Here is a 13,264-nt window from a genome sequence, read left to right as displayed (position 1 = left end):
CGCATGCAGTCCATCATTCCTTCTATCATATGAGTTACTAGGTATGAATGTGTATGTGTGTGTGGGGTGAAGAGGTCATAGTGGATGTACAAGGTTTATGACACATGGCTGATATCCCATAAGTAGATTACACCCTGTCTCTGGCCAAACTAAACTCTTCAAAAAGCCATGCAGTAAAATACATGAACCCACTAAACATACAACATCCTGCTCACAGGAACAGACAAGCTCTGTACCATCTTAAAATGGTGAAAAAACCTTTGTCATTTTTTGTAGACAACATGAAAGCAGACAGGTGACAAATTAACATACAGTACCAGTCAAAAATTTGGACACCTTAAAGTTTGTGTTTTATTTCATTATTTTAACATTTCTAAATACTAAAGGCATCCAAACTATGAAAAAAAAAATAATTATTTAGCTTTTAAGTTTTGCACATCTTGGCCTTTTCTCAATCAGCTTTATGAGGTAGAGTCACCTGGAATAGATTTAAGTTAAAAGCTAAAATAATTAACTACTTCAATTTCTTACCTCTTAATGTTAATGTTTGAGAGCATCAATTATAAAGTTGTGAAGAGGTAGAGTTACAGGAATACAATGAATAGCTCTATATGAGTAACGTTTTAATCTATATTATGGCAAGAATTACTCAACTAAGTAATGAAAAAAAATAAATAAATAAATCAACAGTCACAAACACCATCAAAAACATTATGATGAAACTGGCTCTCATTAGGACCACCCCAAAAAGAATAATCAAGAGTTCCCTCTGTTGTACAGGATATGTTTTATCAGAGTTACCAGACTCAGAAACCACAAGTTAACAGCTCCTAAGATAAGAGCACCTAAAGTATTTTGATTTGTTTAACAATATTCAGTTACTACATGATTCCCTTGTGTGCTTCTTCATAGTCTGGATGACGTTTGTAGTAAAATCTGGCCTTGGAGGGGGGCAAAATGTTGTCTTTTTTAAATAATGTCAAAAAACAAAACAAAACACCTCAGAAAAAGAATTCCTAAAATACTTTAAAGGCACTCTTTTTGTTAAAGTGAGGCCACAATGACTCCTGCTTTCTTTCCAGGAAACTGAGGGTCACAATGTCTGTTATGCAAATATAGCCACGGCTGGATTTTTTTGTGGGCTACTTTACCTTATATCACCCTGTGTATCAATGTGGGCAATATGACAATATTTTATTGTACAGTCACAAAAATCATTATGATGAATAATAAACATTTCTCCAAGCATATTGTTGATACTGTCAGTGTTTAATTACTTGTGCATTTCAAAAAATGTAAATATTGAATCATTAAAAAGTTACTTTATTTCAGTTATTCAGTTCAAAATGTAAAACGTATATATTAAATTGATGTATTACACACAGAGTGATCTATTTTAAGCATTTATTTCTTTTATTGTTGATGATTATGGCTTACAACCAATGAAAACCCAAAAATCTGTGTCTCAGAAAAATTAGAATATATCATATAAGACCAATTGGTAGTTTTGGCAGTGTGGGCAGTGTGCCAAGTCCTGCTGGAAAATGAAATCCGCATCTCAATAAAAGTTGTCAGTAACAGAGGGAAGCATGAAGTGCTGTAACTTGATATAAAATAGTGGATCAACACCAGCAGATGACAGTCTCTCCAATCCATCACTGATCATCAGTAAATTTTACATTTTATTTGTAAATCAAGGAAGCAGAGTCTGGAGGAAGAGTGGAGAGACACACAGTCCAAACTGCTTGAGGTCTAGAGTGAAGTTTCCACCAATCAGTGATGGTTTGGAGAGACCTGACATCAGGAAAGGACAATGACAGTATTTGTCCAGAAGGTGGCGGTCTTGCTGAGGGAGTCTATTTAAAAGTCCAGTAGTGGAAAATCCAAACAGCAAACCAGATTTACTCATTATACCAAAATGTGATCTCAAACAAGTAGCAAAAATAGTATTTATTAAAGTTATTAAATGTTACAATAATAACACCACATCTGCATTAAAACATACTTATAAAAAACATACAAAACAGTGAAAACTGTCAAATAAAAGTCTCTACATATGACAAATGTTGTCCAGTGGTCTGAATCAGTCTCCTTCATCTTTTGGTGGTGGAGCACATAAGGATCTCCTGCTCCTCAGGCTGTACCGTGGCTGTGGAGTGAATAAGTATTTAAACCTGATCAGCATCATAATATGTCTAGAAAAGCTGCAGTGCCGAAAAGTATGTGCTGAACATTAGAAATGGATTACTAACTGTAAACACCAACCCACACCTGAAACTCAACCGTGGGAGTAAACAGTAAAGCTGAAAGACATTTAGAAGAAGAATGAGTGCTAAGTGAATTCCCCAAATGCCTGGGAATTAGACCGGAATGTCTGGAATGTGCCGGCTGGCCAAGCTGAAATTCAGGAACCCTAAACCACCACGTATCCACTGTAGCATGGCCAGACCTGCCATATGGGGGACTGGGCTGAGTGTCCAGCAGCACTGAAGTGCTGCCAAATACTGGTTTCTAGTTAAACACAGCACACAGCCAACAATAAAATAAATAAATAAATAAATAAAAATAAAGCACTTAACATTTTTTCCCGACTTTCAAACTCTTTTCCATAAAACATAAACACTGTTAATTTAACTTGCATTGAAAGTTACGCCTTTTTTTGTGGCAGGGGTGGAATAATGTCTCTCAAGATCATTCACATGGAAAGATTTTTTTTGCTCACATGCATGCAGTGTAGGAGGGTAGACCCTAATTTTGTAATACAGCTCTGAAAATAAAAATTAAGAGACCACTGAATCAGTTTCTGAATCGGTTTCTCTGATTTTGTTATTTATAGGTTTATGTTTGAGTGAAATAAACATTGTTGTTTTATTCTATGAACTACAGACAACATTTCTCTCAAATTCCAAATAAAACCGGTCATTTAGAGCATTTATGTGCAGGAAATTAAATGAAATAATAAAGATGCAAAACTTTTAGACCCCAAATAATGCAAAGAAAACAAGTTCATATTCATAAAGTTTTAAGAGTTCAGAAATCAATATTTGGTGGAATAACCCTGGTGGTTTTTAATCACAGTTTTCATGCATCTTGGCATCATGTTCTCCTCCACCAGTCTTACACACTGCTTTTGGATAACTTTATGCTGCTTTACTCCTGGTGCAAACATCAAGCAGTTCAGTTTGGTGGTTTGATGGCTTGTGATCATCCATCTTCCTCTTGATTATATTTCAGAAGTTTTCAATTCAGTAAAATAAAATAAAAAAAATCTCATAATTTTTAAGTGGTCTCTTTTTTTTTTCTTCCCCAGAGCTGTATGCATGTCGCTTAGGGGAAGGTTATTAAGAGGTTCCCAGTTATACTTAACACTGTGTTCAGGTTTTATTTATTTATTTAAAAAAAAATAAAAATAAGATGCATGTATGCATGTTCATTTTCAATAAAGAAAAAAGATCTGCAAGGATTTTTTGGATGAGACATTTTACCTGGTTGTCCTCCACCAGCACACTGTAGACCAGTGCGGAGGAGGGGCGTCCGCGAGAGCCAGAAGAACGGCGTGGTCGTCTTTTAGGGATCTCCAGGGTGCTTAAAGCTTCCAGTGGAGCTAAGTTTTCATTCTGTCTGCCTAATAGATCACACGAAAGAAAAAAATAAATATATAAAAAATAAAAGCATTAAACATGAAGCAAGATTAAATAAGCAAACAGTATCAATTGGGCCATTAAATGAATTATTAATGATTCAAGATCTCAAAAATCTAGTAGCGAATGCAGTGGTTGTTGGACTGGGAGCAGCTGAAGGGAAAGATCTGAGTTGATGTTACTTATTTTTTGGTATATTTTGAAAATAACTATTTTCTTGGCAATGTGACAAAAATACCAAATTAATTTTGAGAAATATACTACTGCCCTAGAATAAAATTTAGTATATATAATTTAGTATAAATATGATACATGTAGTAGAAAAAATATTTAACAAAAAAAATGTCTAAATGTTTGTCTTTCATAAACAGTACCTGCCCTAGACTTTGTTTTTTGTACTACATGTTATGTTAAACGTATTAAATGTTAAAGTAATACAACTTAGTTACACTAATACTACTACTTACTTAGTGTAACATACAAGCGGGACAAAAAATAAATAAATAAATGCAACACCAGAAATCTAGTACAAAACTAAAGTGCTGCATATTTAGTGCATGCAATATTATACAGTTAATAATATTTAATTAATTATTAATATTAATTTTGCTGTTATCACAATACGAATAGCTTATCTACCTTATTTGATATTATTTATTTTGCGATATTATTGTTATGATATTGATAAGATATATGGCACACCCCTAGTTCCTTTATTACTCACTGCTATGAAGGCCAGTAAAGGAGGGCAGAGTGGCTTCTACTGCACCAGAGGGATGCAGGATGACCAGACTGCTCTCCTGTTCCTGATCCCACTTTTCATCCCACTGCTTCTGCCTGGGCCTTTTCCAGATATCCATAGAGCCCGACAGCCGTTCTGGAAAGCAACAGAGCAAACTCCAGAAAGTGTTTAGAGTAAAGGCCCATTCACAATTCAGCCGAAAAAAATAAAATAATAAAAGCAAATACTCTCATACCTGCTTTCCTCAAGGTCTGCTGAAGACTGGAGCGGGTCTCTTTCAGCTCCTTCAGAATCTCCAGACTCTCTCTGTTCACGTTCCGAAAGCGCAGAGCAAAGTACAATAGAACAAAGCTGCCAATCACCAGCATGGCTTTTCTTAGAAGGCCGACCAGCATAGCAATCCGCTCCTACAAAACAGCAGCAGCAGCAGCAGCAGCAGACAGTGGCATTAGGATTAGCTCAGAACTGTCAGCAGGAACAGAGGGTTTACTGCAGAAAGAATTCAGACTGAATCTATGTCTGACACACAGACACACACACACACACACACTGACACACACTTCTGCAGCTATACATGAACACTCACCATTTGCTGATAACCTGGATTATCATTTTCCAGCACCATCCTACAAATCAGCCTCTCTAAATATACATTTAGAGCCACCAGTCCAAACAGGAACAATCTGTAAAACAAAAACAGAATTAAATAATAATAAAAATAAAAAAGTAGTACTGTCAGGTGATTACAAAAATGCATTTCATTATTTCCAGGACCAGTCAAAAGTTTGCACACACCTCTTTTCAATGCGTTTTCCTTCTGTATGATATGTTTTTTTTACACTGTAAATTTTTTTATTGGTGACTATTTTAATGCTACACAGGAACACATACTAAATTATTTATTAAACAAAGTGTTAAACAAACCAGAAGTATCACATTTATCTTGGAGGACAGATCTGCACACTGATATTTTGATATTTTAATCTCAGTATCTTCATGAGGGAGAGTCACCTGGAATAGTTTTCTCAGCGTCTTGAAAGAAGGAGTTTCTGGAGGTGCTGAACAATAGTTGCTGCTTTTTCTTCACGCTGTGAAGCTCCAGCTCATCCCAATTAAATCACCTCAAATCACCATCTCAGTTCATCAGCTTTAGATCAGGGGATTAATGTGGAGTATCAACACTGTTTTACTGTTTACTATGTTATTCCATATGTGTCCCTTAATTATTTTCATGTCTTTAATTACTCTACAATAAAGAAAATTAATTAAATAAGAAATGAAGAAAAACATTGAATGAGGCTAGTCCAAACTTTTGGTACTGTACATGCTCTCTGATTATTCTAAACAATTACTACTTTTTTCTATGATGGTATTTTAAATTATACGATTCAAATAAATTGTAGGGAAGCAGTAAAACAAAAAATAAATAATAGACACAAATTTCACATCTTTAGGCCACAATTCTAACCCAAATGAAAAAATTATTAACAGTCTTTTCCACATTAAAACTACTTCCTAAACCCTGTATTTGCCAAAAAAAAAATCTTCAGAAAATCTTTCAGAAAACTTGCATATTTCTGAAATATAATGAACAATGTTAAGAAATTAAGAGATTTGTTTGATTTTACCCCAGTTGATCTGATCCTTACTTCTTGTGTTTTTCAGTTTTTGGCATGATTTTACATATGACTGGTATGTGTGTATTATATATAAAAGCAATAAATCCAAATTTATACACCTACCAAACTCTCCATCCTCAGTGGAGTTGAATATGGTTGAATATGGTGTTTTAAAATGCAGAATTTCAGCACTGTGGTTTTCTACTGTCCACAGCTGGACCACAATAACACTGATCAGTCTGAGGGGATCTTCACCTTGCCGGGGAGCCGGCCTGTGGGCAGCGACTGCATTAATGTCGGCTGCTATTGTCCTGCTGTAGCAGTTTATCTGTCCAATCATAATGAAAGAACAGGGCGAGTGACGGGACAATCTCTGCCTTCATAAAAGAATAAAGAATAAAGAGCTGGTGGCTTCGGGCTGCTCAGATGCGGATTTAGAGATTTCACTAACACGGAGTCATCCAGTCATCAGTTTCATCAGAAGTTTTTCTGAGGATTTCTAATAGATTTTACTAGTTGTGGTCATTATACTGATTTCACAAGAATGCATTCACAATCCTTTCATAACACAAAAGCTTTTAATGTTGGATTCTTAATAAAAAATAAATCAATGTTAGCCTGGTAAAATGGCAAGCACTAAAAAAAAAATATTGTATTAAATCACAACAACATTCTGTAGGGCTGGTTATCAAAATTCAATACCAAAAAGGAGACAAACGTGGAGAGGATGCACTGCAAGGAAAAACTGTGACGGTGCACACACAAACTAAAAGCACACGCAGAAAAGTGGTGAGCACGTTTGCAGTGATCATTTAAATTGCCGACACATCGCTGCATTAGGCACATGGCATTAGGCATGGTGTCAAAAGTCCAATTCTATTGCCAATACTTTTATACAGGGATGAGAAAAGCTGTGAGTAGGCTGGCCACAATAATTGTGATAACGTATTATACAATATACAGACATGACCTCAATTATTTCAGCTGACCTCAATGAACGTGAATGAACCAGTATGGTGACTTTGTTTAAAAATTGTTTTTATTTTATTCATGCTTAATATAGATAGTATATTTAATTATTCTAAAACTTAAACTCCAATATACACTCTTAAAAATTAAAACTTTGATTTGGCTTTATTTAATTATAACACTTTTATTTTTAAATGAATGTGTAAATGTACAGTGATTCTACAGTATTTTCCTCAGATTAGTAAAATATGACTGTATGAATGAATGTATTCATTAGAATGGTTGGAAAAACACTTGAAAAAACATTTTGGTGACCCCTTATTTTTATACACAATTAAATTGTAATTAATTTATTTTATAAACACCAGACGTATATCGGTGATAGCAATACTCTATTAATTTGATGAGCACCACCACGTGGTGTAATAAAGCAGTACCTTTACTAAGTCAGATTGCTGGGCGATTTTTAAGAAGTTTTTAAGGAGAGTTTCAATAAAATTATCCATATTTGTCGCTACAAATCAATATGATACAATACACAATTGAAACAATACAATGTATCACAATATCAGTATATTGTCCCACCTCTAGTTTATGAGAGAAGATGGTTAAAGAAAACACTAAAACATATATATTTTTTCATTTCTTCTTTATAATAGATAAATAAATTAGTAAATAAAATTGAAATCTACTAATCTAAAAACAATATATGTTTATCATTAGGTAAAGCCTAAATCATTTTTCTGAGTAAATGATTTATTAAATCTACTCCAAAAAAAAAAAACTAAATATCTTAAGGTGGCGTCTCGGCACCGCTGGTGGTACCTGGCTCCAGACGTGCGGCGAGTGGAGGTGAGGAGGAAGGAGGCGCAGAAGGCCAGAGCGTTGTAGAACAGGGAGCTGAGGGTGTGTGACTCAGACATGATGAAACTCTGGAGAAAAGCCATGCGGTTAAAGATTTCCGCAAACGCCACCTGCTGCTCCTGCACGGAAAGCCTCATCTCCGCAAACACGTCCCTCAGACCTGCGTGGAAACGCCTCTGGGTTATTGCACAATGTTTAAACAATTCCAAATGTCGGAAAATGTCTACAAGATTAAAAACAAAAACATCAGCTGACTCAGAACCCCCCCTCTCCCCTTCATTTAACATGATTAAACTGAAAGTTTGTTAAAGCTGATGCCTACATTAAAAAAAAGATCTGTTTCTAAAAATGTACAAAAACAAATGCAAAAACTAAATGCTAGTATGAGACACATTACGTAACGTTTAAAATAACTGAATTTATTACCCTTACATTCCTAGAAATGAGAAAAACAGCCCAAAGACTGAAGTTCCCTCACATCCGGAAGAGTTTTGTAAGAGCGACAGAAAGCCAAAGATCTACACAAACAAATTCCTTAACTTAATTTCCGAACATAATCAGAAACACAGAAACAGTGACTTGCAGAAAAGTGAGTTAAAGAGAGGCAGAGACAGTTTCTAAATAATCAAAAAGCACAATTTAATAATTCAAGACCTTTTTTCTCTGCCATATACAGCACTAGAAAAAAACTAAAAAAAATGTGATTGAAAACTAGCATTATTCCACCCAATATTGATTTCTGAACTTTATGAAAATGAACGTTTTTTTTTTTTTGCATTATTTAAGGTCTAAAAGCTCTTTTAGAGCATTTTCTTCAAATTTTGTTTGTAGTTTATATAATAAAACAACAATGTTAATTTTACTCAAGCATAAACCTTTAAATACCAAAATCAGATAAACTAATTCAGAAACGTATATAATAAAACAATTATATAATAAAACTTCATATAATTTGTTTCTTTTTTCCCCTGGTTTCATTTAAGATTTTAAAGTATAAAAGATACAGAATAGCTGCTGAGTTTAGGAGTATTTGTCTGTCTGTGATTTGTCTCTTTGTCTAAATGTATTTATGTATCGATCGTGAAGGTGGTGGTCCTCTATAACACACCCAAGTATAGGCCATTAAGCTTTTGGTACTAAGGAGAGTCCAATAAAATGAACATGTGTGTCAACTTCCTTTCCCTAAAGTTACACTGGAACTTTTTACTGTTTCTACTGTTGAGTTTAGGTATTTTACTGTGCAATAGAACCTGGACCTCTAGATTAAATCACCGTTTGTGGAGTCCTGAAGGGTGTTTTTGAGCTCCTCTCCGTTGCGCAGGATGGTTTCCTGTGATTTGAGGGCTGCGCTCTGGGCCTCTACAAGATCCTCCGCCATCCTCTGAGTGGACGCCAGCTGCTCGGCCACACTGGCTGAATTCTCGGTCAACCTGACACAGAGAGGCTTATAGTTTATATATTAAGGAAAAGAGGCTGCATTTTTACAATACAGATTAAGCTAGAAATTGTAAAAAATTATAAAACATAGATTCCGAAAAAAGATAATCCTTCATCAACATTAAATTTAGCCACATGGAACTGGAATCTATACTTGCAAAACAGTAGATATTCTATACAGCTAGTAAAATATTAGGAGCCTATTTTCCAGAACTTAGATTTCCCAAAATAGTATCTTTACAGTTCCTTTTTTTTTTTAAGTGACGCTACTGAATAACTATAAAAAAACCATAACATTAAAATAGTGCTGGGAGGATAATTGAATCAATAAAGTCATTAATCAAATTGCTGTTTTAGTGCAATCATAAAATTATTAACTTTTACATATAGGGGAATTTCTCAAACCGAAAGAAAGAAAGAAAGAAAGAATATAGGGGAATCTCTCAAAACAAGAAAGAAAGAAAGAAAGAAAGAAAGAAAGAAATAAAGAAATAAAGAAAGAAAGAAAGAAAAAGAATATAGAGGAATTTCTCAAAACAAGAAAGAAAGAAAGAAAGAAAGAAACACTCATATATATATATATATATATATATGAAATATAAGAAGGTTAAATTTTGCACCTAGTTGTTCATCAACTGATTGTAAGGTTTAATGGATCTGTTAACTATATTTAAAAGAAGAGAAATTAAACTTTTGTTTTTATATTGGCTTTATAGCATTTTAATTGGGTTTTGATGAGTTTGCTTCCCTTAAGATTAAAATGTAAAATAAACACATTTGACAGCTCAAACTGACGCAAATATAAAACTTAAACAAAACGTGTTTCCAGTTATGTACTAACAAACAATCAAAATTGTAATTGTTCATTTAACTAAAGAATATTGAGATTGTAAAAAAAAAAAAAAAGTTATCCAGTCCTACACAGAAAGTGTTTCTTCCTTGATGAGGCACAAAAAAAAGAAACAACTTTAAAATCAGTGAGTAGGTAATGACCATGAGTCTGGACCTCTCGCCCAGAATCGCCCTTTCCCACCTGTGGATGGTGTTTTCTGCCCGATTCTGCCACTGCTCGCTCTGCAGGTAATGGCAGATGCTGTGGGCGTGGGTGAAGAACTCTGTGTAGGTGTTGAACGCGACAGGATCCATGTCACGGGTGCAGACTTTAACATCGCTGCCCTCAGGGCACTCTGGGAAATTACGTCCGGACCTACAATGAAAAAACATCAAACAGTCACCTGATTGGAGCACACAGACTGTATGGCGGTTATATAAAAAGCATTTAGTCTTTTTAAACGGGCAGGACAAAGCTGAGCTCTCAGGTCAGCTCTCTAGGGTGGAGTTAGATTACAGTAGCAATAAGCTGAATAAATCAACGTCAATTTATTTGTCTCAGAGCTACTATCAAATGAAACAGAAACAGACAATAAACAATACATCATTAGCTTCACAGCAGCCCAAGGCTATGCAGCTCTAGTAACGCTGATTCACATTCACAACGAGCAGAATCTGACAGTTCAGATACCAAAAAGGAATTAAAGCTGATATATCTGTGCTTATTTCTATTACATAGAGGCCCAGTTTAAACTTTTTCAAATGTTTTCCTACATTGTAAAATAATATGAAGCATCTAAATCTAGAATCACTTTACTAAATAATTCCATATGTTTTTATTCATAGTTTGGATGGCTTTAGTATCAATCTACAAAATGTAAATTATGGAATATTATATCCAAATCTTTAAGTGGTACTGTGGGTGAATATATAAAATACAAACTCTCATTCAGAACATTAAAATAAAAAAATATATATATATTTTGTACATTATTTTGTACTATTATTTTCCATTACATAACCATGTTTAGCTTTCATTCCAGATCAAATAAAGCAGGGTAAGGGTGATCTGATTAAATGATGAAACATTATTATTTTTAAGATTGTAGTGTTTTATAGAACGTATCGTCACTGTCCAATGAAAAACTAGTATATCCATTTTTGTAATTTTTTTGTTTATTACATAATTTTAACAGACAAACTGTCCCTTCCACTGTGCCAAAAATTTCTTGATGAACAGACCAATAGAAATACTTAAAATTGAACTGAAATAAACTCTTTTTACATTGACTTCCATTGAAAGTTTAGAAGGTTTTTTTTCTCTTCTGTAAAAAGGAGACACTTTTTTTAATTGGACAGTGAAAATATAGAGTTGTATAGAAAATGGATGAAAACCTATGCATAGTATTGTAGTTAATGATGCTCGTTTGGCATTTTTAAAACACTAGTTATTCGTCTAACCGTAGTAATCAGTCGATTAATCAATTAATAATCGAATCAGTCCTATTAAGTGTGTGTGGTGGGTGAATCTGAGACCTCCTCAGGTGGCAGTGGGTGAAGGCCACGGCTATCATGCTCTGCATGTCCGCGGTGAACTCCCTGCAGCCCGTGTGGATCTTCTCCAGAGCCCGGCTCCAGCACTCCCCGTACCGGGGCTGCACCGCCAGATCCCGCACCTTCCGCAGCTCATCCCGGCCCTTCTCCTCCAGGGTTTTATCCGCGGCCACGGCGAGCAAAACCCCAGCAAACCACCACAACTGCACCCCAACGCGCATGGCTTACCGCAGCTAACAGGCCCTGGATTCAGTAATGGGAAAACCACAGCGTGGAAGCCACGCCCACAAACCCCGGTCCAATCAAGACAGAGCCGACGGTCCAATTAAGCTTCGTGCAGGCTGATTGGAGAATTAAGAGGACCTTCTATGGAGGTGTCCTAAATCAACCACTTGCTCCCTAAGTAGTGAATTGAGCCTAAAGAAGGTAGGCTTTGTGACACATGCTAATATTGTTTTTTAAAACTCCCAGACCTAGTTTAGCGTCACTACTGGATAAAATATAGAAACTAAATAAAAGTATCTGAATAAAATGTTTTTTATTTTCATGTTTTAATTATATTTTTTGTACTAATACTATTACAGTATTTATTCCTATTCCTACTATTTTCTCTTTGTCTCGCTGTTTTGTTATTTTTTGGTTTTCCTTTGTGAAACTTTAATTAGAACTGCAATATTTATATGAAAATGTTACGTAATTATTGTATTATTATTATTATTGTTAGTCACATTATATTAATTATATTTTTACAGCTTTAACAAGAATTATATCACTTGAATGCAAATTTAAAGTTAGTGGTTATGTTCAACAACAAGTAAAACATTTATACAGCTGAACTATATCACTATATCTATATTTATCTATAGCTGAACTTCATCACAGAGAGTTCTGAGGCAGCTGTGATACGGCATAGGACTCCAAAAGGAATTAGACATATTACTGTATGCTTTAACATTTGTTTAGATGTATAGTATCACTACTTGCCAATGTCAGCATTTAAACTAAATAATTGTGCTATGAAATGCCAAAAAGCATTTACTAGTGGGTGGTTTGCAGTGGATGTGGCATTAAGTGGGTATGTATTGGCAATATTAAATTGAAAATTAATTGACAATTTTTGAGGGCCAGGGTTAGGTTTGTCCTGAGTTTTTGGTTTTGTAGATGATGCTCACTCTTCTGGTTTACACTGATCGATACAGTGTGAAGCTTCTTGGTCTGATTATATTTCACTGATCTTAAAATTGGTGAAAATCAAATAAGCTAGTGTTCTGAAAGCATGCGGTTATGTTCCTATGTGCCATAAACGGATTAGAATCGGGTTAGAGAATTAGAAACTGACAGGAATAGGAGGTGAGCAGCAAGTAGGGCATAAAGAAAGCAAAATCATGTAGCCTGAAATTAAAAGTGTTTGTCTTAAGGTAGATAGTATAACAAGGTGTGTTCAAACTTTTGACTGGTAACGTATAATTTACAAGACAAAAGAATTAAAACCTACAGTACAAATCTTAACATTAATGCATAAATTAGGATAAAATATTAATGCAAACTCTGGAAGTAGTTCCCATCAACTGCTTGGCAGTCAAAATAATCTTCTAATTATCTAAACA

General features: G+C 34.8%; 1 protein-coding gene across 1 annotated transcript; it reads right to left on the bottom strand.

Annotated features, from left to right (window-relative positions):
- Positions 1 to 1,935: 1,935 nt before the first annotated feature.
- LOC103030869 (uncharacterized) lies at positions 1,936 to 11,977 on the bottom strand. Its single transcript, XM_007245836.4, has 9 exons — positions 11,640 to 11,977; positions 10,306 to 10,479; positions 9,108 to 9,265; positions 7,797 to 7,995; positions 4,970 to 5,066; positions 4,619 to 4,790; positions 4,366 to 4,518; positions 3,486 to 3,625; positions 1,936 to 2,149 (listed from the first exon to the last, which is right to left on the bottom strand). The coding sequence occupies exons 1-9, from the start codon at positions 11,876 to 11,878 to the stop codon at positions 2,084 to 2,086; spliced, it is 1,398 nt and encodes a 465-aa protein (XP_007245898.2). The 5' UTR covers positions 11,879 to 11,977; the 3' UTR covers positions 1,936 to 2,083.
- Positions 11,978 to 13,264: the final 1,287 nt, after the last annotated feature.

This window comes from Astyanax mexicanus, chromosome 12, assembly GCF_023375975.1.
Source record: "Astyanax mexicanus isolate ESR-SI-001 chromosome 12, AstMex3_surface, whole genome shotgun sequence".
Classification (NCBI taxonomy): Eukaryota; Metazoa; Chordata; class Actinopteri; order Characiformes; family Acestrorhamphidae; genus Astyanax; species Astyanax mexicanus.
Note: the sequence above shows the minus strand (reverse complement) of the source record. Positions and strands in the feature narration are given on the sequence as shown.

Excerpts from the sequence above, each read along its gene's own strand:
- LOC103030869 (XM_007245836.4), bottom strand. The coding sequence starts at position 11,878 with ATGCGCGTTGGGGTGCAGTTGTGGTGGTTTGCTGGGGTTTTGCTCGCC. Across the intron at positions 5,067-7,796 it reads CGCCGCACGTCTGGAGCCAG|ATTGTTCCTGTTTGGACTGG; the intron begins GTACCACCAGCG and ends TTTGTTTTACAG. Across the intron at positions 3,626-4,365 it reads CTTTACTGGCCTTCATAGCA|GCAGACAGAATGAAAACTTA; the intron begins GTGAGTAATAAA and ends GTGATCTATTAG.